The sequence below is a fragment of the Megachile rotundata genome, chromosome 4, assembly GCF_050947335.1.
Source record: "Megachile rotundata isolate GNS110a chromosome 4, iyMegRotu1, whole genome shotgun sequence".
NCBI lineage: Eukaryota > Metazoa > Arthropoda > Insecta > Hymenoptera > Megachilidae > Megachile > Megachile rotundata.
Window position 1 is genome coordinate 3,410,503 of NC_134986.1, and position 20,712 is coordinate 3,431,214.

A 20,712-nucleotide genomic window follows, 5' to 3' on the forward strand; every position below is an offset into this window, starting at 1 on the left:
AAAAATTGCGGTCATGAGTAATTTATTTTTAACCTTCAATTTATAAAGTGGAATATTTTGTAACAAAATTTAATATTTTAATATGTGACTTTGTATGTGAGATAAATTAAAAAACAACACATATTTACTTGTACAATAATTGAACTAAAATTAAATTAATTAATGTAACATGTTATCAAATACCAGTGTACAGTTTAAAATGTTCTAATAAAACATAGTTATTTCATTAAAATTATATTTATTTCATTATTCTACTTATATTATTATTATTATATTTATTATTCCTATCATGTAATTATTGTTTTCAGACAATTTTTTGTTAAATTTACTTATATTCAATTGTATTTGAATAATAAAAATGATTTGCAATCACAAAACTGTATCTCCGTAGATGTAAATACTCTGGCCAATATTAAAATTATTTACACCCTACCCTACCATACCATTTGTAGACACGAAATATAGTTTCTCTAGATGCGCCATCTGCGGCTAGCATGTAAAACTATTTTCATTTACCAACTAACGATATGTAATAAATAAAACAAGTTTTGCAGTATCGTTTAAAACAGAATATCATTTTTCATCACAACCTATTTTCTTTTTATAAATTATGTTACCCGTTCATTTCTAGAATTAATTAATTTTCTAATAATGAAAGTGCCATTTTTCCTTTCCGAATTTCATATATTTATAATAAAATACTATATAACCTAACATTTTTTAAATCCAAAAAGTAAAATTCAATTCATACTGCAAACGGTTCATGTAATAACTCAAAATTATTTTATACTAGACTATTTATTCTGTACAAAATATTATGTTCTAATAAAAAAAAAAAATTGTAAGAATCAACATCGCTTTAAACTAAAATGTAACACTAACCTACTGTATTCTAGTTTAAATAAAAACGATTTACCAGGGAAGAAGTTTATACACAAAATACGTTTTAATATTCCATTTATTTTTCCGAGTATATCATCAACACAATTATCACATCGTCAGCAATTATAATGAATAAAAGTAAAAAAAATTGGTTGCTATTTATTTCAGATAATTTTATTATTTAATAAACGGAGATCAAGAGTAAGAATCATACACGTCCTCCCCTGAGTCGAAGTACTAAATGGAGAGTAGATTCTTTCTGAATATTGTAATCAGAAAGTGTACGACCATCTTCCAGTTGTTTACCAGCGAAGATTAATCTCTGCTGATCTGGTGGAATGCCTTCTTTGTCTTGAATTTTTGCCTTCACGTTTTCAATAGTGTCAGACGCCTCAACTTCCAGAGTTATGGTTTTTCCAGTAAGAGTCTTCACAAAAATTTGCATTCCACCACGAAGACGGAGTACAAGATGGAGTGTTGACTCTTTCTGAATGTTGTAGTCAGATAGTGTGCGCCCATCTTCTAACTGCTTACCAGCGAAGATCAATCTTTGCTGGTCTGGGGGGATGCCTTCTTTATCCTGGATTTTAGCCTTAACGTTCTCAATAGTGTCTGATGCCTCAACTTCCAAAGTAATGGTCTTTCCAGTAAGAGTTTTCACAAAGATCTGCATACCACCACGGAGACGGAGTACAAGATGAAGAGTAGATTCTTTTTGGATATTGTAATCAGAAAGTGTACGTCCATCTTCCAATTGTTTACCAGCGAAGATCAATCTCTGCTGGTCTGGGGGAATACCTTCCTTATCCTGGATTTTAGCTTTAACGTTCTCAATAGTGTCCGATGCCTCAACTTCCAAAGTAATGGTCTTTCCAGTAAGAGTTTTCACAAAGATCTGCATACCACCACGGAGACGGAGTACAAGATGAAGAGTAGATTCCTTTTGGATATTGTAATCAGAAAGTGTACGTCCATCTTCTAATTGTTTACCAGCGAAGATCAATCTCTGCTGGTCTGGGGGGATGCCTTCCTTATCCTGGATTTTAGCTTTAACGTTCTCAATAGTGTCCGATGCCTCAACTTCCAAAGTAATGGTCTTTCCGGTAAGAGTTTTCACGAAAATTTGCATACCACCACGGAGACGAAGTACAAGATGGAGTGTCGACTCTTTCTGAATGTTATAGTCAGATAATGTGCGTCCATCTTCCAATTGTTTGCCAGCAAAAATCAACCTCTGTTGGTCTGGAGGAATACCTTCCTTGTCCTGGATTTTAGCTTTCACATTTTCAATGGTGTCTGACGCCTCAACTTCCAAGGTTATAGTTTTTCCAGTAAGGGTTTTCACGAATATCTGCATTCCACCACGGAGACGGAGAACGAGATGAAGGGTTGATTCTTTTTGGATATTATAATCAGAAAGTGTACGTCCATCTTCCAATTGCTTGCCAGCAAAGATTAATCTCTGCTGGTCTGGAGGGATACCTTCCTTGTCCTGGATTTTAGCTTTCACGTTTTCAATGGTATCGGACGCCTCAACTTCCAATGTTATTGTTTTTCCAGTAAGTGTTTTTACGAAGATCTGCATTCCACCACGGAGACGGAGTACAAGATGAAGGGTTGATTCTTTTTGAATATTGTAATCGGATAACGTGCGTCCATCTTCTAATTGTTTACCAGCAAAGATCAATCTTTGTTGATCTGGAGGAATACCTTCTTTGTCCTGAATTTTGGCTTTAACATTTTCAATTGTATCTGATGCTTCCACTTCGAGAGTGATGGTCTTTCCAGTCAATGTCTTTACGAAGATCTGCATTCCACCACGGAGACGGAGCACAAGGTGAAGAGTAGATTCCTTTTGAATATTGTAGTCAGATAATGTGCGTCCATCTTCCAATTGTTTGCCAGCGAAGATCAGTCTTTGTTGGTCTGGAGGAATACCCTCTTTATCCTGAATTTTAGCTTTAACATTTTCAATAGTGTCTGAGGCTTCAACTTCAAGAGTGATGGTCTTTCCAGTCAATGTCTTTACGAAGATCTGCATTCCACCACGGAGACGGAGTACAAGGTGAAGTGTAGATTCCTTTTGTATATTGTAGTCAGAAAGTGTGCGTCCATCTTCTAATTGTTTACCAGCGAAGATCAATCTCTGCTGATCTGGTGGGATGCCCTCTTTATCCTGGATTTTTGCTTTAACATTCTCGATGGTGTCTGATGCCTCAACCTCGAGGGTTATGGTTTTTCCCGTCAATGTCTTTACGAAAATCTGCATGGTTATCTAATAAAAAAAAAGAAAAATATTGTAAGAATAACACAGAACTTTTTATTTACGTATATCATTACTAATTGTACAAACTCATCAAGATGTAAAATACCGTAGTAATGTTTCGTTAAAATGTTAAATATTGTATCAATGTTTCTCAAATATTTATTCGTATATTTCTGTTAACTGAAAGTTTTGGACTCGTCTAAAGCATCAGCATAATGGCGTCATCTTGACGAATCAATAACCGCCATTTTGTGCTGTTACTACGCAGCAAGAATGTAACGGATTATTCATAAAATTGATTCTCTTTAAATCATAAACTACTTAATTACTTTCTAATATTTCACAATTATCATACCATATATTTATTAGTTCTTTAATTATACACTAGCCAAGTTTCGAAATAGCTTTAAAAATAGCTTTGGCATCTACGGGTGACGCCCTTAACGTTATCCTTGTAATTCAACAATAATTACAGCATTTTAAATCTTTTTTTCTCAATTTAAAAAGAAGAGTAGTACTTGAAATATATGGATGAATGTAAAATGGAGCAAATGTTTGGTATGATTAATAAGATTTTAAATTAGTAGTAAATGCTAAATAAATTTATCAAACAACAAAGCAATTTCTAGAAATTCTTACCCTTCGTGGAAGTGACTTATGCAGCAAAAATTTTTAACGAAATTTGTAGAACGTTGGATACCTCTTGTAAAATCACTTTCAACTGTTCCTCAGAACTGCAGCGAGCGGACAGGGAACGCTCCTTTTATGTTACTAGCATATATTTGTACCACTCATGCGCAGACGGGTCAGGAGATTTCTCTGCAGTTGCTTATTGGATTATACCTTTTTGTCGTCATCGAGTAAATGACGTTGTTGCGTCCTATTGGTTTTGGAGACAAAGAATCATCTTCATGCACCAAATTTTATTAAACTATTATTGTTTAAAAAGTCACTCATATTATATTAATATTTTGTTACCAGAATTTCTTTATTAAATTGACAATTTTGATTGTATACTTAGATTCTTTAAACTATTACATTTTGGCAAAAACAAATGGCCAGAGGGCGCGCAAAGGCTTAAACAAAAGAAAATGATGAATCATTGTTTTCCACAACGATACTTTTTCCAGTAATTTCGATGTATACAGTTCATATTTATTCTAAATATAACTATTAGTTTTATCGCTTGAAAAATCAGCTTTCATAGAATTTATATAAATAGGTTAGGTTGAAGTCGATATATTCGTATAACAAACTTACTTTACAGAACCGATTTTAATAGTAAACAAGGAAAATGAAAATCATCACAATTTGTTATACGATAGAATTTAATCACAGACAGATACATTTCATTTGGAATAAAGAAATAAGATTAAAGTAATGTATTATTTCAGTTAGGTCTTATTTTAGAAACTACGCAGAGAAAGTAACTTTATTTTGTGTAAAATTCAAAGTTTCTATTTTAATTAATTATCATCCAAATAAAATAACAATTTGTTACGAAATCGTGGTAGAATTACCTATCATCTTATTTAATCGAATTTGATAGAATCTGAATGAATCATTAATATTTTCCTAAAATGTATTACTAACATTCTTTTGACGTAAAAAGGATTGGATAGTATTTTTGAAATGATTTAAATGCAAGTTTATTCAAATATAAAATAATTTATTTCGTTTTCTAGCCAAATAATGATATAATCTGAAGAAATATCATGTTTTGGTCTGAAACTGATATACAATTATATCAAATAATGTCTAGCTAAATAAATTATTCAAATACATTGTTCGAATAATGCCCAAGACTGTTCAGCAACTATGTTAAAATTTGCGTCATCATGTTGCATAAAATATGTAGTTTTAGTTAAGCTGATGCAATAATCTTTTAAACGTTGCAATTTTTATATCCTAAATCAATTAAATATTTATCTCGCATAAATAGAATTTATACAAATATTTTATTCATATTAAAATATTTATAACATTTAAACACGAATCTGTACAACAAAATTTAGTTTTCTTTGAAAGGAATCTCATTTTTCTTATCTTCATTAAACCTTTTACCCAATTACTTACCAAATGTTCATGATTGAATGTGAAGTCGCATCATTTGTTACTATGTAATTGATTTATAATACAGTAGTTTAAATCTTAAAAAGAAAAATTATACAGATTATAGATTAATCGTGGACAATAAGAGCAGATTGAAAGTTTGTTTATATGAGATTGTTTTACATGAAATATATGACAATTTTGAAAACAAGTATTTACTTATAATTAACTATGTACATTTGTAATTTAATTTTTCATTGTTAACACTGAATATTAGTTTCAGTCAACTGCACGATTACGTGATTTGTCAATAATTACAAGCTAACATAAAAAAGCAAAAAACGAAAACTCGCAGACTTTATGGTTTAATTTCAAGAACAATATGAATTTATTTACTTTTCTATCTTTAAAATATATATTTGAAGAAATACGAAACAGATTTTACTATGCATGTAATAAATTGGATACTGTTCTTAAATATAATTAGAATGGCACAGCGAACAACGTTAGGTGAACTATTTTTTATATAAAGAAGTGTAAGTTAAATCCCACCTTGTTTTTAATGTGAATAATTTCACTCAGTACCGAAAAAATAGTATGTAGCGTTTATAGTCAAAATTCCTCAAGGCTCTACACACATTCAGTTTTGCAGGTTAAAGAAATTGAGTAGAAAAGTTTGCGAATTTTCTTTGTAAAACTCCTGCAAACGTACAGCGCACTGTGTTACATTAATATTTGGTTCAAGACATGATAATAAATTAAGAGTACATGTATAGCTGAAATATGTACAAATATAGTTTAATTAATACTGTAAAACAGGAAATGGAAGTGGCTAATGCTTGAATTTTCTATTGATTTGAAGCATGTGCCAGTTCAGTTAGAAAGATGAAAATAACAGTACTATATCTACCAAATACAAAATTGTAAAAAAAAAAGACCGAAATGACGGAATTAAATCACCGAACTTTCGCTCGAAAAGACTAGCTGCACCAAACAGAATGAATATAGTATAAAATTATGTTTATAACTCGCATAAAGATTAAACGGCTAATTTAAACGTAAAATTAGATCTTTATCAACTTTGCACGGCAACTTCTAATACTTTTATTTAACGAATTAATACAGTATCAGTCTCAGTTCTGCTCGGTGCCATCCAAAAATAAATTAAACTTTTTTTTATACGCCAAGTATTTGTTCTTGTAAAAAATTAGTAACCATAATCATACAGTCAGAGTGCTATTGTGTGTGTGGCCTTCTTATTAAAGAGGTTTCTTTATTAGTTTGTATTGATAAAATATTCTTATACAATACTAAATACGCAAAGGAATAATGGAAGTGAAGAAAACCTTATACTTATCTCATGCATGTTCGATTTATTCAAAGAGGATTTGCATGTGTACAACAGAAGATCCATACACAGTGTCAGAAAGAAAACTCATTAAACGTGAAACATTTGAAATAATTGCATTCCTGTGAGATCTTTAAAACAAATCGACTGCAAATTAAGAATTCTTGACACGTGCACTTGACCCTCATTGGTCAGCAAAGCGTCTATTTTAATAATAATCGATTTGCAACTCTGCTTTCTTAGAATCTTCTGCGTGAATTAGTACACGCAACATGAACGTACGTTGTTAAGAGTTATCTGGTGCAGGAAAACATTTCTGCACTCCTTTACGACTACACACACAACATACACACGAATTCTCAATACAAACTAACCTACTCTTAACTTCAAAACTTATAAATGTTCATTTTCTTTCTTTTTTTAACCACCCTTCTTGCTATTAAACTCCATCATACATTGTGACTCTGAAATATAGCTAAATAAGTAATTCAAACTAATTAACATATTGATCATTTCCTCCGACAAAATTCTAGTGCTGGAACTAATCGTACCAATTGCCTGTTTGGGAAAGATCTTGAACAGTTTCAGAATATAATTACAAAAAGTTTCTTTTATTTGTTTTACAAATGGTGGCATTTATGTATATATTTTCTAACGTGCAGATATACTGCTTACATAAAATGAATAACTGAAATTTAAGATATTACACTTTTTTATTAATGACGCTTAAAAATTAATATATTCAAAAAGGGGAAAAAAAAACATAATTTTTAGTCGTTAATTTTTACTACTAATTTTTGTCATTAATCTGTTGAATATAGTTCTAATAGAAACATAAGATTCTGCTTCATGCTCATGGGGCAAGTCAAGCTACGATGACACAATATACCTTAACAAAGATTTTTGTCAATTAAATTTATGACTCAAAAATAAAATAATGCCATAAGTTGTCCAAAGAAATACTTATTATATCTGAAATAATCATAACAATATGATAATCAGTCAATATTTTTGTTCTAAATTTGTTAACGTCTTTCCAGTATTGAAAACACTTCACTGAACAAGCAATTGACACGAGAAAAATTTATTTTCTTATACTATATAAGTTACGAGTAAATCGATAAAGCGAATATTTTGGTAGATCTACTTGGAGTCTGTTTCCATTTTGATCTCCTCTGCTTTTTTATCTTTCTTTGAAGCCTCGCTATCTGTTCCTTCTCCGTTACTATTGTCGCGTCTTCGTTTTCTAGCAAATCGGCCCTTATATTTGGGTGGTGGAAGTTGTTCCATACCCAGAACTTTATGAATTTGACGAAAAGCGACCAATCGCAGCGCATGCTGGGCTGAGGCAGTTATATCTTCTCTCTGTTGAGCTGTCATATTACCTATTGCATCAACTGGCTCCTTTTCACATGGATCTGACAATCCTGTATAAGAATACCATTTACTATTATCCAGTTCTGATGTCGATTGTACGAAATTTTACATATAAATTGTAAAAATCAGATTGCCAAATCATCTACGTAATATTGCGAAATTCTTCAACGAGACAAAGAAACTGAAATACTCAATTTCAAAGTCGACGATGAAGTTCACAATATACTCAGTCTCGTCATCTGTATCATCATTTTTCAAAAAATTTTATATAAGAATTGATTAATGAAAAGATAAAGGGAAAAAGTTACCTGGACTTCCTGGAAGTAAGATTCCTCCAGCAACACATTCCAGAAGCCTTCTTAAAGCTTCGCCTGGACTAAGAGGACCCCCAGCAGTACTGATCACTTTCTCCGTTAGCAGTTCCAGTGCCTAACAGTGATGAAACATTTGAAGATACTACTGGACTATTATAAACATAATTAAACACGTTGATTACTAAACTAAATTGTTCAAAATTTCATCATGAAGTATTGTTACTTTTAACAGATCTAATTCTATTATTTTTAAATTATTTCAGTATTTATTTTTAATAATATAGTAATCAACGTGTTGAAGTCGCAATACAGAATAAATATTTGATTAAATAAACAATATCCAATATAATTACTTTCTTAAATGTTGAACTAAAGTATTTCTAAATGTAGAATATTCATTGGAGTAACAAGAACTAAAATATACAGCGCAATAACAAGTAAAATGAACATGATAAAGAATTGTTCAATAAATGAAATGTACGTATACCAAATCCAAAAACTCATAAGCTTAAAAAGAAAGATAGACAAAAATATTTGTTGAAGTAAAATAATAAAATAAGTTATATAATAATGAAATAAAAGTCTCTCTCTGACGTTGTAATGACAGATATTGCTTACTTAAATAGAGTATTGCTATAATAAAATGTTCCAGGTTTTATGTAAATGTACAGATACGATATACTTAAATAAAAAAGAAATAAAGACTAAAATATACAGTATAAATAACATATGAAGTCAATATAAAGAAATGACTTTTAATAATTAAGATATAGATAATAAAAAATTGCTTGATACTAACCCATGGATTTAATGGTCCCCAAGTGGGTACACGGTTACAAAGATCACGCATTATGCGAATGACCATTACACAGCTCTGCAGCGAAGTTGCTCTAGCCTGTTGAATATGATTAATATTTTAATACATATAACTTAAGGCACATATTAAAATCTCTGAGTCTTCTGGAGATGCGACACCCTAAACTACTTTTAAATTGCTTTGTGCGGGCTTTAGCTATCCTCCCAGCCTCGTGCCTACATAACCCCTAAACATTAGCCCATATCAAAATTATCGGGTGTTTATTAAGTGTTTCCTGGACAATTAATACCTAACATAATATTGAAAAAAAAGATATAACATATCGGAAAAAATGTTCACTCGAGAAAGTGCCAAATATATATCTCGAACATGTAATGAAAAAACACCCGATATACTTATGACACCACTGTGTGTTTGTGCTTGTCTGTCTTTTAACATTTAGCAGTACTTATAATGCATATATCGCGTATGATAGTAATAAATAGAGTACATTTTTATGGAGTACACTAACTTTGGTAACTTCTAAGACAGACCTAGAACAGACTCAGTCTAGGCTACAACGCATTAACAATAATCCAGAATAATGAACAAGCTTGATCATAAGCATCATAAAGCAGTTCAACGCATTATAAACAAAATAAACAAAACTACATTCTTTGAAGAAAAGTCAGATATATTTAAATGATTTTCAGTGAAAAGTTTCCTATTATTCTGGATGTTGATGATTGGAAGTAAAGCAAATGTAAATGCTTTCAATGCGCATTAATATTTAAAAATATTATAGTTCACACTTACATAATGCTTAAACTTCTTGACTGAGATTATCTGATTGCACATTTGATGTTTGATTATTTTTTTTTATTATTATTATTTACTAGTAGAATCATAAACATACATTTTTCCTTTTTTTCTATTAAATTGCCAATATCCAAACATTGCCACTGCCATCCATATAATAATAACCGTTGTACATTTTAAATTGCAAATGATTTTATACCTTTCATTAAATAACAGCGTATCAGTGGGCAAAGTGGATTGGCAGATATACACAAACCGCGAACAACATCAAATGCGATCAAGCAAGTATATCTCAGACAAAATCATATCAACAAGAAGACAATAAAAATAAAATCGTCACAAGGCTGGAAGTTCTAAGACTGCTCTTTTTTGCGGACAGAGAGAGAGGACAACTTGCACGCGTTTCGCGTTATCAGGAAAAAATAACAGAAAACAGAGTCCTTAATACCAACAACGTGGCCATGGACCAATTCGAGATCTTGAACTGAGAGTTGATTGATTCAAACCTGAAACCACTTGGCATGCCTGAGTGCAGCTAAAGCCTCCAAACACTTAGCCTTGGGAAGTACATCTGGTGGATCTGGTTTCGTCACAGCGGGCGCCGTAGGCGTTGCTTGCGGTTGAGCAGCTCCCTGTTGCTGCTGTCCAGCATTATCTGAGATTCCAACAAAGAAAGCACAACACGCTTAGACAACACTTAGAGTGTTTGATCATGCCCAACTTGGGTTTTCCCTCTATAATTACGTTTTAACTCAAGCACATATTTAACTTGAGGGCATAGCCTAAAAATATTTCTGATTGAAATGAAAAATAAACCTAATCGAATGTGGTACACGACAATGATGCGTCGCTCTTATTCATGTACGTTCTTTGTCTGGAAGAACGACCGACGTTTCTTAGTCGCGTTGACAGCATTACTCAAATACGAAGAAAAGTAATGCTGTCAAAAGAATCGTCGGTTAGAATTAGAAGTCAACTGCACATTGTACGATGTGTGTATAACATTCGATGATAGAGGGTTTTCTCGTTAAAATTATCGATGCATGATCAAAAAGTCCATAGTTTTAAGATTGCCTCAGCGTTGTTTCCTCATACCAAAAGCGTGTCCACGTTCATACTAGCATATTATTTTCCTTCATGGAGACTCCAGCTCAGATTACTAACGAAACTTGCAGAATATTTATTACTACAAATTAACTTAAAAACGAAACAAAGCGACGTCTAATCGTATCAAGTTTACGCTCTCTCTTTTCCGTTAAAAAATGGCTATCAATGTAATATTTTTATGTACGCTCTAAACATTGTTTTTTTCCTAAACGAGTTATAGTAATTATAGTTAGTCGTGGACACACTAAATCGCAGCTGTATTGGAAAGAAAATGAATTTTGTATGTTAGAGCGTATATACACTGGCAACCGTCGAAGTCCTTGGCTGCCGCAGCATCTTCCTGGTGCTTGAAAAAATGTACAGAAAACTTTCGGGCCATGAAAAGAACAAACCAAATTGATAAACCATGTGTGTTCAAGAAAACAACAGCGTGAAAATAAAGGGTGCTTTCTGTAAAATTACTACAAAATCATCATAGTTATCCTTTTCTTGGCCACTATGAAAACAGAAAACGATTGAATCACCTGCAGCAACTGCTGTTTTAGGCGTTTCACGCATTAGAGGACTGGTGAGTGTTACGCTGACGGTTACGCTGCCTCCTGACACTGTTAGAGCAGCTGATTCGGGATGTTTTCCAACATTGTAAGTATCCTCTGGAGCCACGATCTTCAATTGTGCCGGAAGAATTTCAGCAACTTTGTTTAATAGTGAACTGCAAAAAAAAGAAATTTGAAATAATGTTTTTTTATGTGAAAAGAAAAACACTTAGTACTTTACACAACTAACCGTGTTGGTTTTTCAGCACACAAAACCACGAGACAAACATGATTATCACCAGATAATAGAAGTCCTTTCGCCAAATTGCCAACACGCATCACGCCTCTTAGTATTCTCGAATCTTCTTTTTCCTTTTGGAACGAGAATAAATTACCATCACTACCATCTTCTTTCTGCGGTGTTGTAACTTTCTTTTTATCAGGATCTTCTTTCACTTTTACAGTTGCTTCCGCATTTGTTTGTTGTTGCTGTTGTGACTGTTGTTGTTGCTGTTGCACGGTTGTAGCTGCAGGGGTGGCATTAGTTGCAGTTGGTGTTGTTTTCTTGCCTATAATCAGGAAAAATATTTCAATTCAGTTTTGAATGTTATGTATAATCGAAGTATAAAATAATTCGATAATAAGATAATTACCAGCTTCAGCCAAAGTATCAGACACGAATTTCAACGCTTTCTCAGTGTGTGATACTATTTTCTGAACTGCCAGCAGTTCTTGTTCCTTGGGATATATTGTGGTGTGATGAGCCAATACGTGTTTGTCATCAGATGAATCTGGCCTCCTCTGAGGTCCTGGGAACATCATCATCGGAGGTGGTCCTGGGAAAGGACGAGGCATTGGTGGAGCACCGGGTCCACGTCCATAACGTCTATACCATTCATAGTATTCACATTCTTCTTCGTAACGTCGTCTTTCTTCCCAATACATCATTTCTTCGTCCATCATTGGACCCATGGGTCCCAATTGGTTAATTTCTTCTCTTCGACGTAGATACTCATCTCGCATCTGCTGTCTGCGTAATTTTTCTTCTAACAATTTTCTTTGTTTTAAGCTTGGTTTCATGTCAACTACTAAATCAGGATTAACTTTCTTCTTATAAGCAAACCTATGTCTCCGTCCTTTCATATGCATATCTTTGGCATTAGGATCATTGAATCTACATTCACAAAGCTTACAGTTAAAGCTTATAATTTTTCCATCTTCTGATTTATTTTCTTCTATGTATTCTTGACCAACTGGTTGAATATCCTTCTCGTCGACAGATGCTTCTTCTACAGTTTCCTCAGCTGTAGTTTCTTCTGTCTTAATTTCCGAAGTTTGATTCTGATTTACAGTACCCAAATTTCCAGCTGTAAGTATTGCATATATCATAAATATGTATACAGACGTTCAAGCTATATTAATATAAGCGAAATTTTTTATAGTGTAGTTTCGTTATATGGCTCTCATTTATGTAACCCACTCAGAGAGTTTTTGTCATACAAACTTCTTTACATCAAGTATCAAATTTAACAATTTATAAAGTTCTAAAATTTCAAATTCGAAAGTTTAAGACTCATGATTTATATAGAAAGAGTTGCGCTTACATGGTTTATTAAATTTTTTCCATTGCTTCAATTTCCGATTAGGGTTACGTAACGAGAACTTACTATATTTATAATAAAAGGACAAAAAAAAGTATACACTTACATGCCACAAAATTGATTTTAGGTGTAGCCGTTACTGTAGGTTTTTTAGTTCCTGCAGTTTTGGCAGCAGCTGCTGGTTTAGGATTTAATACAGTTGGATCGGCACTTGGAATGGGCTTTCCAAGTTTAGTATGTAATTTTACGACTTTTTGATGTTTAGCACCCCTGATGTGAGCAGCGTACGCGTCATTTCCAGTGCAGGTAACATCGCAAAGTTCGCAACGTAGACTATTCCCTGCTCCACGTGCTGGTGGTTGTTGTGGTACCTTCAGAGAAGCTTCCTTCTTCTTGTGCTTTTGTCCCTCCAGATGTTCACGGTAGGTTTGAGGCCCGGCACAGCTGATCTTACAGACATCGCAATAGTGTAGTTGTTGAGGTTTAGGGGGCTGCTTGGGCCGCATTGCCTTCATCCCTCCCCCTCCAACGCCAAATCCTTTCCGTCCGTAGCCCTGCCAACCTCCAGTCTTCTGGTTAGTTGAATTGCTGTTTGCACTCTGTTGGGCTACATACATAGTCGCAGCGCTATATAGCGCTGCGTCGTAGCCGGAATACGTTGTACTCGCCGTTTCTAAGGGAAATGAAATTGAAACCTCAAACTTTGGAGGAGTCAATCCTTCATATTCATTGAACCATTCTACTAACTTGTACCCATCAAAATGAATATTTTATTCTTCAGATAAAATACTTGCAAAGTGTGTTGTGTAATACTGAAGTCTTCATATCATTCTAAATATACATTCATAGTTTAAATTTCACAAAATGTAATTCTGCTAAACTTCCAAACTAAATCCATAGTTTAAAATGTTAGCAGAATCTTTATTTATTATTTATAAATTCCAATTTAAATAGCCAGAGGATCAATTTCATGTTATTAGTGCCTATGTCACGGTTAGGACATTTACACAGGATTCTGAATTTTGGCGAAAAACATTAACGTATACATATAAATATAATCCAATGAAAACTTACTATTTGTCGCAGTTGATGGTGTAGCAGCAGGGGTAGCTGGTGCAGTGTATCCTGAAGAGTATGTAGCACTTTGAGTAGGATTAGATTGCTGATAAGCTGTGCTAGATGCTTGGTATGTTTTTGCTTGACCAGTAGTAGTTGCTTGTCTTGCTGTGCCTGTGTAAGCACTAGTTGTACTATATGCAGGCTTTGCTGCCTGATAATGTGTTTCAGTAGTTGTGTATGTTGCTGCGGCCGCAGCAGGTTGCTGATAGTAAGTCTTAGTAGCGTCGTATGTGGCTGCAGGCGCAGCACGACCGTAACCGTAATCGTATGTTTGAGCCACAGTACCAGGATTAGCAGCTGGAATAAAACAAATTTAAATGGTTTTACATATTATTATTATTTTACTTAGCAGAACAAGCTGTTTGAATTATAAAAATTTTTCAACATAAAAAGGCAAGAAATTTATTCATCTAAATACTAGGATATAGTATTGATGACACAACATGTACTTTGACAAAAAAATTATAGGAACTGGCAATAGTACTATTTTGATCACTTACAAATCTTCTAACACACAGAATAAAAGTAACAAGAGAACGGAATTTTTATTGTACTTTTTAATCATATCAGAGTGCAGATAATACAATGAAGACCAAATTATTAATACATGCTGAAGATATGAAAGTAGAAATGAAAAATATAAAATAAAAAGTGTATTAAAGTAAAATACATTGAACATATTATTAACATTCCTAAAACATTCAAAAATTTGTGATATGAATATATAATTGTAGCAATACCAAGAATTAAAGAGCAAATTAGATTTGATGTAGTATTGCTTTTTATTATTTCTGGTAACTTATTATCAATACTAAAACCTTATATTTTAACATATAAAGAAAATCATTGGATTATAAATGTTTATAAATTTATAATATATTGTTATCTGCAAAATATACATAAATCATATAATCAGAAAATTATGAATATGTATGCTTTGCAAACTTTGATGTAATTACACAAACATTTCCAAACTTGAAATTGTAAATAAACTTGTTATGAGAAGATCCCTAACTTTTCCATTTATCAACATTAAGAAATACCAAATCATAGGTTCAATATATCAAAGTCAAATTTATTTGTTCTAAATATTTTTAAATCACCAACAAATACACACTTAAAATATGATATTAATTAAAACAATAAGCAGAAGAGGGCTTAGATGGGAACTCTGTAATATGTTAGATATAAAACTGATAGTTCTCCAAAAGATATTGCCAATACGCACAATTCATGTATTACTATACATAACTCACTATTTGCTAATTTAGATCAAAGAATGTTACGATTCAAAGAGATGAAACTCTTTTTGAACTGATATATAATGGTGATCTCGTAAGATTATAATACAGCTTAAACATTTCCATTTCTACATGATTTTGTGTTTAATACAATGCAAGCGGAATTCTATATAGAGAAATGCTTATAATATAAAAGCATATTAAGATGTTCAATAAATATTAAAAAAAAATCAAAAGTTTATAACATAAAGTTATAACAGAAATTTGTAACCTATAATCATTAGACTATTTAAGAATGTAATACGCTACAGAAAAGTATTTTAAGAATGTAATAGGCTACAGATCTAGATTTTGGTGAACACATTAGATAATGTTGGTGCAATGATGAACTTGCTTACTAATAGATTTTCTAGATGCCCTAATTAAGAATTGCGTAACTACAGATGATGTTAACGTAACAGTCATCATCCAAAAAATTAATAAAATAGTTGTAAAACATACAGAGAATAGTAACTATAGGTTCTCCTTTCGTACGTTCATGTGATTCAAAACAAATTGTACTGGATATAAGGACATACAATTTACACGTAATCAAGCATTCTAACAATCTGCATTGATTATAAAAATAGACCTATAATTTTTTACATAAGATCTAGCAATTGTGGAGATTTAGGAGTCAGTTTTGAATGTCAGGAATGTCGAAGTTTAACAAAGAGAGCTAACAGAAACTAGGCAATAAGATAGGAAAAGTGATCTTACCAGCGTACGTAGTCCCAGTAGCAGCTGCAGCGGCTGCTGCTTGGTAGGTTTCGTAACCTGTAGCCGCGGCAGCAGCGGGTCGTTGAGTGTACGTGGCGGCGGTTGCCGCTGGAGTTACTGCGTATCCCGCTTGACCCGTTTGATAAGCGGCTGCGCTGGTCGCTCTGTTCAAAAAGAATAATAGATTTGACTACAGGCAAGTAACAGAATGAAAAAATGTAAACGGGCAAAACGAAAAAGACCTCTATCGGTTCCGTGCCCGGGAGAGACGCTCGATGGACGCTCTACTCTCAGCAAGAAATGGCGGCCAAGCCGGCTGGGCTCTCGCGTGCACCGATTTTAACGAACAGTTATTACTCCCGCCAACGTAGTTACCGTCACGATTTTTCGATAAACTTAACACTAGCTACTTAATAATTATGGTATGCAATCGATTTCGTACCCATATTGCGTTCCGCCGTGAGTAAACCCAAAATAATTGTTCTGAGCCATCCTTCCTCGCAGAGAATCCCGGAAAGAAGGACAATGGAGGAAGTTGTAGGGCGTGCCACGAACTCGATAGAATGGCGGCGCTGCCGCGGCTCCTATTGGTTATTCTGTTGGAGCCGGGCGCAACAATTGCAAGAATGCCGCGCCCTCAGTGGCCGCTTCCACGAGAACCTTGCGTCGTCCTTCGATAAACTACCTCCGCGCAAATCAACGCGCTACCGTACTAGCCAGAGAAACTACCGCGAGAAAGTATTCACGAAGCGGACAGATGTATGCGGTTAATTGAAACTTAACTTACTGCGTGTTTCTCGTTATCTCCGTTTTCCGGGTAGCATGTAGCTTGTGAAATTTTCGCGGCTGGTGCGTGTTGCGGCGAACGTCCGGCGTGCGCAAGGAAGGGCTAGTTTGCCGGTGACGCGTGCGTTTAACGAATTCTTTTGTCGCCCCCTAGTAGTAAGGCCAGGTTTACATTGGCACAGTGTGGTAGAGTAGTTGGCGCTAGTAACTTACTTGCTTACACTAGTCAACAACACTAGTGTGCTTATCTAGGAAAAATGGCGATGCAGGGGAAAAACCCTCCCCACCACTCGTTTAATTTTGATTCTTAATTTTTTAATTTGGACACTTGTACAATTGCAAACTTTCAAGTTTCAAATCTCAGAAATTTGAAAAAAATCGAGAATTTGAAAATTCAGGAACTTAAAACTTTGAAAATTTTGAAACTTGTAAAATTTGAGAAATTTAAAAAATTTGAATATTCAAAAATGTTGGCATTTCAAAATTTGAGGATTTAAAAGTACGTGAATTTAAAAATTTAAGAAAATTTTCAAATTTTCAAATTTACGAACTCAAATTTTTGTTTAGCAATACAAACTTTTTTCAAATTTTCCCACCAACTTCCCCCGCTAAACTCGATCTATTTGCGCATGTCTAGTAGATATAGCACTAAACAATATAGTGGTGGAAAATCCACTTACCACTCTATCAATGTAAACCAGGCCTAAGGTTTTCTGTCGTTTGAAGTGGAAGCGCTCTCTAGTAGACTGTACTGTAATTCTAATGGAATTCTTTACTACTCGCACAACAAATTCAACAGTAACATTCGTGTTTGATACGTCAACATATATTTGAAGTATAAATTATTTTGCTTTATTATATAAAGATACGATACAACATGCCACCACAATTAGTGAAGAAAAAACATGCTAAATACTTCCAAAGGTTACTACAAATTATGCCCAGTAGTTTGGCAGAGTTTGATTATTCTAGACTGGCTGTAGCATTCTTTGCTATATCAGGATTAGATATATTGAATTGTTTAAATGAAATTAGTGAAGAGACAAAATTAGAAGCGATAGATTGGATCTATAGGCTTCAAGTCACTGGAGCTGGACCACGTTCCGGCTTTCAGCCATCTACAACGATACCAAAGGATATTCCAAAATATCAATGTGGTCATTTAGCAATGACATACATTGGATTAGTTACACTTGTAATCCTTGGAGATGATTTAAGTCGAGTTGACAGAAAATCTATTATTGAAGGCATGAGAGCTTGTCAGAATTCCGATGGATCATTTACAGCTGTCATAACAGGATGCGAAAGTGATATGAGGTTTCTTTATTGTGCTTGTTGCATATCTAAAATTTTAAATGATTGGTCAGGTATTGACAAAACAAAAGCAATTGACTACATTTTAAAAAGCATTGTAAGTTTTCATCTTCTTTTTTTCTTATTTGTCATGTAAAAAGTATTAACAAAAATGGCTTTGTCCACCTAATTTTATTTGTCTACCTAGTCATATGATGGAGCAGTGGGTCAAGGACCTGGTCTTGAATCACATGGAGGATCTACGTTCTGTGCTGTAGCGAGTCTATTTCTTATGAACGAGTTACATAATGTATTGACACGTGATCAATTAAATAAACTAAGAAGATGGTGTCTGTTGAGGCAAGATAGTGGCTTTCATGGACGCCCTGGGAAACCATCTGATACTTGTTATAGCTTTTGGGTGGGTGCAACGTTACAATTACTAGACGTTAACAAATTGTCAGATCCAGATGAGAATAGAGCATTCCTTCTTAACACTCAAGATACAGTTGTTGGTGGATTTGCTAAGTTTGCTAATTGTCTACCAGATCCACTGCATACATACTTAGGTATGTAGAATGAAAAATCATCTTACATAAAAAATTATTATTAAAAAATAATATTTAATGAATACCTCAACTTTTTTTAGGTTTATGCGGTTTAAGCCTCTTAGGAGAGACTGGTTTATGTATGATGAATGCTGCACTTAATATTTCTGATAGAGCATATAAACATTTATTGAAAATTCATGAAGTATGGTAATACAGTTAATATTTACATATGGTACTTGTAACAATTGAATATCATATCAAACGCACAGAGTAAAAATAATGAAAGAAGTAACATTTTTGCATCTTGTCATGAATTCTATTTGTACAGTTCTCACAGATTCTCTGTGCCTAGAACCATTATTCTAAAGAGGTCAATTAACAAGATTATTATGATTTTAAGATACATTATTAATAGTTTCATTTGAATTTACTCGTTGAAAATGTATTAAAGCTCAAATTACAAATAAAAAGGAAAATAATAGAATGATTCAAATGCATCTTAAAATGTCATTATATACAAATTTTAAAAGTTCTATAATAAAAAAATAGTATTATACGACACAATCTCGCTGTATGGCTCTATTTACATGTACATATGCATGTAACCCCATCAACATTATCCTCACCATAGACTTCCATGTACGTTAATGATACTCTTTTACTATCCTAACATATGGTAATCTATCAAAATCGCTAAACCTTCAAAGAATGATGCTTTTTTGTTTCTGATTGTCGAATATGGTTATAAATTTTTTAATATTCAAATTCTCCAATTTTTAAATTTTCAAGCTGTACAAGTTAGAGATTTAGTAATTTTCGAATGTTTAAATTCAGAAATAGGAAAATTTTCAAGTTTTCAAATTGTTAAATTCAAAATTGTATATAAGCTTCCAAATTTAGGCATGTACAAATTGAAAAATTGAAAATTTACAAGTTAAAGAACTGAGAAATTTTTTAATTTAGAAATCGAGTAGGTTTCAAATTGCAAAATTAAACAATTTAGCAATTTAGGAATTTTCCAACTTTCAAGTTTAGAAATCCAAAACTATGCAAAGTTAAAAATTTTTAAATTAAAAAAATAAGACGTTTTTTTCATAGAGATTATCATATTTTCAAAGTTCTAAAAGTCTAAATGAGGAAATATTAACAATTTAAAATTTAGAAATTTACGAAATTAAAATTTTTTAATTTAAGAATATTGCAATTTTAGAATTTACAAACATTCAATTTGAAAAATTGTCAAGTTAAAAAACGCGGATTTGAAAGTTTCTACATATAAATATTTGAAAATTAAATTTTTAAGTACAGATTTTGGAATTTATGAATCTACAAGGTCTTAAGTTAAGAAGTTAAGCAATTTAGACATGTTCAAATTTTATAATCATAAACTGTAGAAGTTTGAAAATCTAGAAATTTTCAATTTGAAGAATCAATAAATTTTTTATTTTCTAATTCAGAAATGTTCAGATTTTTATATTTTTAAATTTGCAAATTGAAAAAATAAGAACTCAGGAATTTTACAGTTTATAAATTAAAAGAAATTAAAAAATTTGTAATTCATGAGCTGTCTTGTTGATAGTTAGGATTCTAATAATCAAGCGTTACATGGATTGAATTTCCTTTATATGACCCATTACAAAATTTTGTCTGCTCCAACAGGCTCTTTTATGATCGTATAGCGAAATCACTGTTTAACCGCTGTCCTTTATTAATATACAAAAAAAGAACTATATTTTAGAGCATTAGGGAAATAGAGGAGATTCAAATAATTAATAGATATAATTTTCGGTGTTACTACCGTTAATTTGAGAAGTATGCCCATGTCGTATTGTTTCGTGTCCATTAATGATAACAACCCCGTTGAT

General features: G+C 32.8%; 3 protein-coding genes across 6 annotated transcripts; 1 reads left to right on the forward strand and 2 right to left on the reverse strand.

Annotated features, from left to right (window-relative positions):
• Positions 1 to 940: 940 nt before the first annotated feature.
• On the reverse strand, positions 941 to 3,947 carry Ubi-p63E (Polyubiquitin-63E). Its single transcript, XM_076530330.1, has 2 exons — positions 3,788 to 3,947; positions 941 to 3,157 (listed from the first exon to the last, which is right to left on the reverse strand). Exon 2 carries the CDS (start codon positions 3,149 to 3,151, stop codon positions 1,091 to 1,093), a length of 2,061 nt encoding a protein of 686 aa, XP_076386445.1. The 5' UTR covers positions 3,152 to 3,157; positions 3,788 to 3,947; the 3' UTR covers positions 941 to 1,090.
• A 2,606-nt stretch (positions 3,948 to 6,553) lies between these two features.
• Zn72D (Zinc-finger protein 72D) lies at positions 6,554 to 20,684 on the reverse strand. 4 transcript variants are annotated; one of them, XM_076530327.1, is made up of 12 exons: positions 20,646 to 20,684; positions 17,005 to 17,153; positions 16,218 to 16,381; positions 14,173 to 14,514; positions 13,205 to 13,660; positions 12,151 to 12,864; positions 11,748 to 12,066; positions 11,486 to 11,673; positions 10,361 to 10,509; positions 9,039 to 9,134; positions 8,234 to 8,354; positions 6,554 to 7,975 (listed from the first exon to the last, which is right to left on the reverse strand). In XM_076530327.1, exons 1-12 carry the CDS (start codon positions 20,667 to 20,669, stop codon positions 7,692 to 7,694), a joined length of 3,006 nt encoding a protein of 1,001 aa, XP_076386442.1. In that variant the 5' UTR covers positions 20,670 to 20,684; the 3' UTR covers positions 6,554 to 7,691. The 4 variants fall into 4 exon arrangements, 3 of the variants coding, with proteins under 3 accessions (XP_076386442.1, XP_076386441.1, XP_003707237.1); XM_076530326.1 differs by having other exon boundaries at positions 13,205 to 13,771; XM_003707189.3 differs by lacking the exons at positions 17,005 to 17,153; positions 20,646 to 20,684 and adding an exon at positions 16,660 to 16,978 and having other exon boundaries at positions 13,205 to 13,771.
• On the forward strand, positions 17,660 to 19,411 carry betaggt-I (geranylgeranyl transferase type-1 subunit beta). The gene is made up of 3 exons (XM_003707190.3): positions 17,660 to 18,414; positions 18,505 to 18,865; positions 18,946 to 19,411. The coding sequence occupies exons 1-3, from the start codon at positions 17,881 to 17,883 to the stop codon at positions 19,056 to 19,058; spliced, it is 1,008 nt and encodes a 335-aa protein (XP_003707238.1). The 5' UTR covers positions 17,660 to 17,880; the 3' UTR covers positions 19,059 to 19,411.
• Positions 20,685 to 20,712: the final 28 nt, after the last annotated feature.

Bases quoted from the DNA above. Each gene is read 5' to 3' on its own strand.
- betaggt-I (XM_003707190.3), top strand. From the start codon at position 17,881: ATGCCACCACAATTAGTGAAGAAAAAACATGCTAAATACTTCCAAAGG. The intron at 18,415-18,504 runs GTAAGTTTTCAT...TTGTCTACCTAG, and splicing joins ACTACATTTTAAAAAGCATT to TCATATGATGGAGCAGTGGG. The intron at 18,866-18,945 runs GTATGTAGAATG...AACTTTTTTTAG, and splicing joins TCCACTGCATACATACTTAG to GTTTATGCGGTTTAAGCCTC.
- Ubi-p63E (XM_076530330.1), bottom strand. From the start codon at position 3,151: ATGCAGATTTTCGTAAAGACATTGACGGGAAAAACCATAACCCTCGAG.
- Zn72D (XM_076530326.1), bottom strand. From the start codon at position 20,669: ATGGGCATACTTCTCAAATTAACG. The intron at 17,154-20,645 runs GTAGTAACACCG...CCTTACTACTAG, and splicing joins GCATACTTCTCAAATTAACG to GGGGCGACAAAAGAATTCGT. The intron at 8,355-9,038 runs GTTAGTATCAAG...CATCACTGTTAG, and splicing joins GGGGACCATTAAATCCATGG to GCACTGGAACTGCTAACGGA.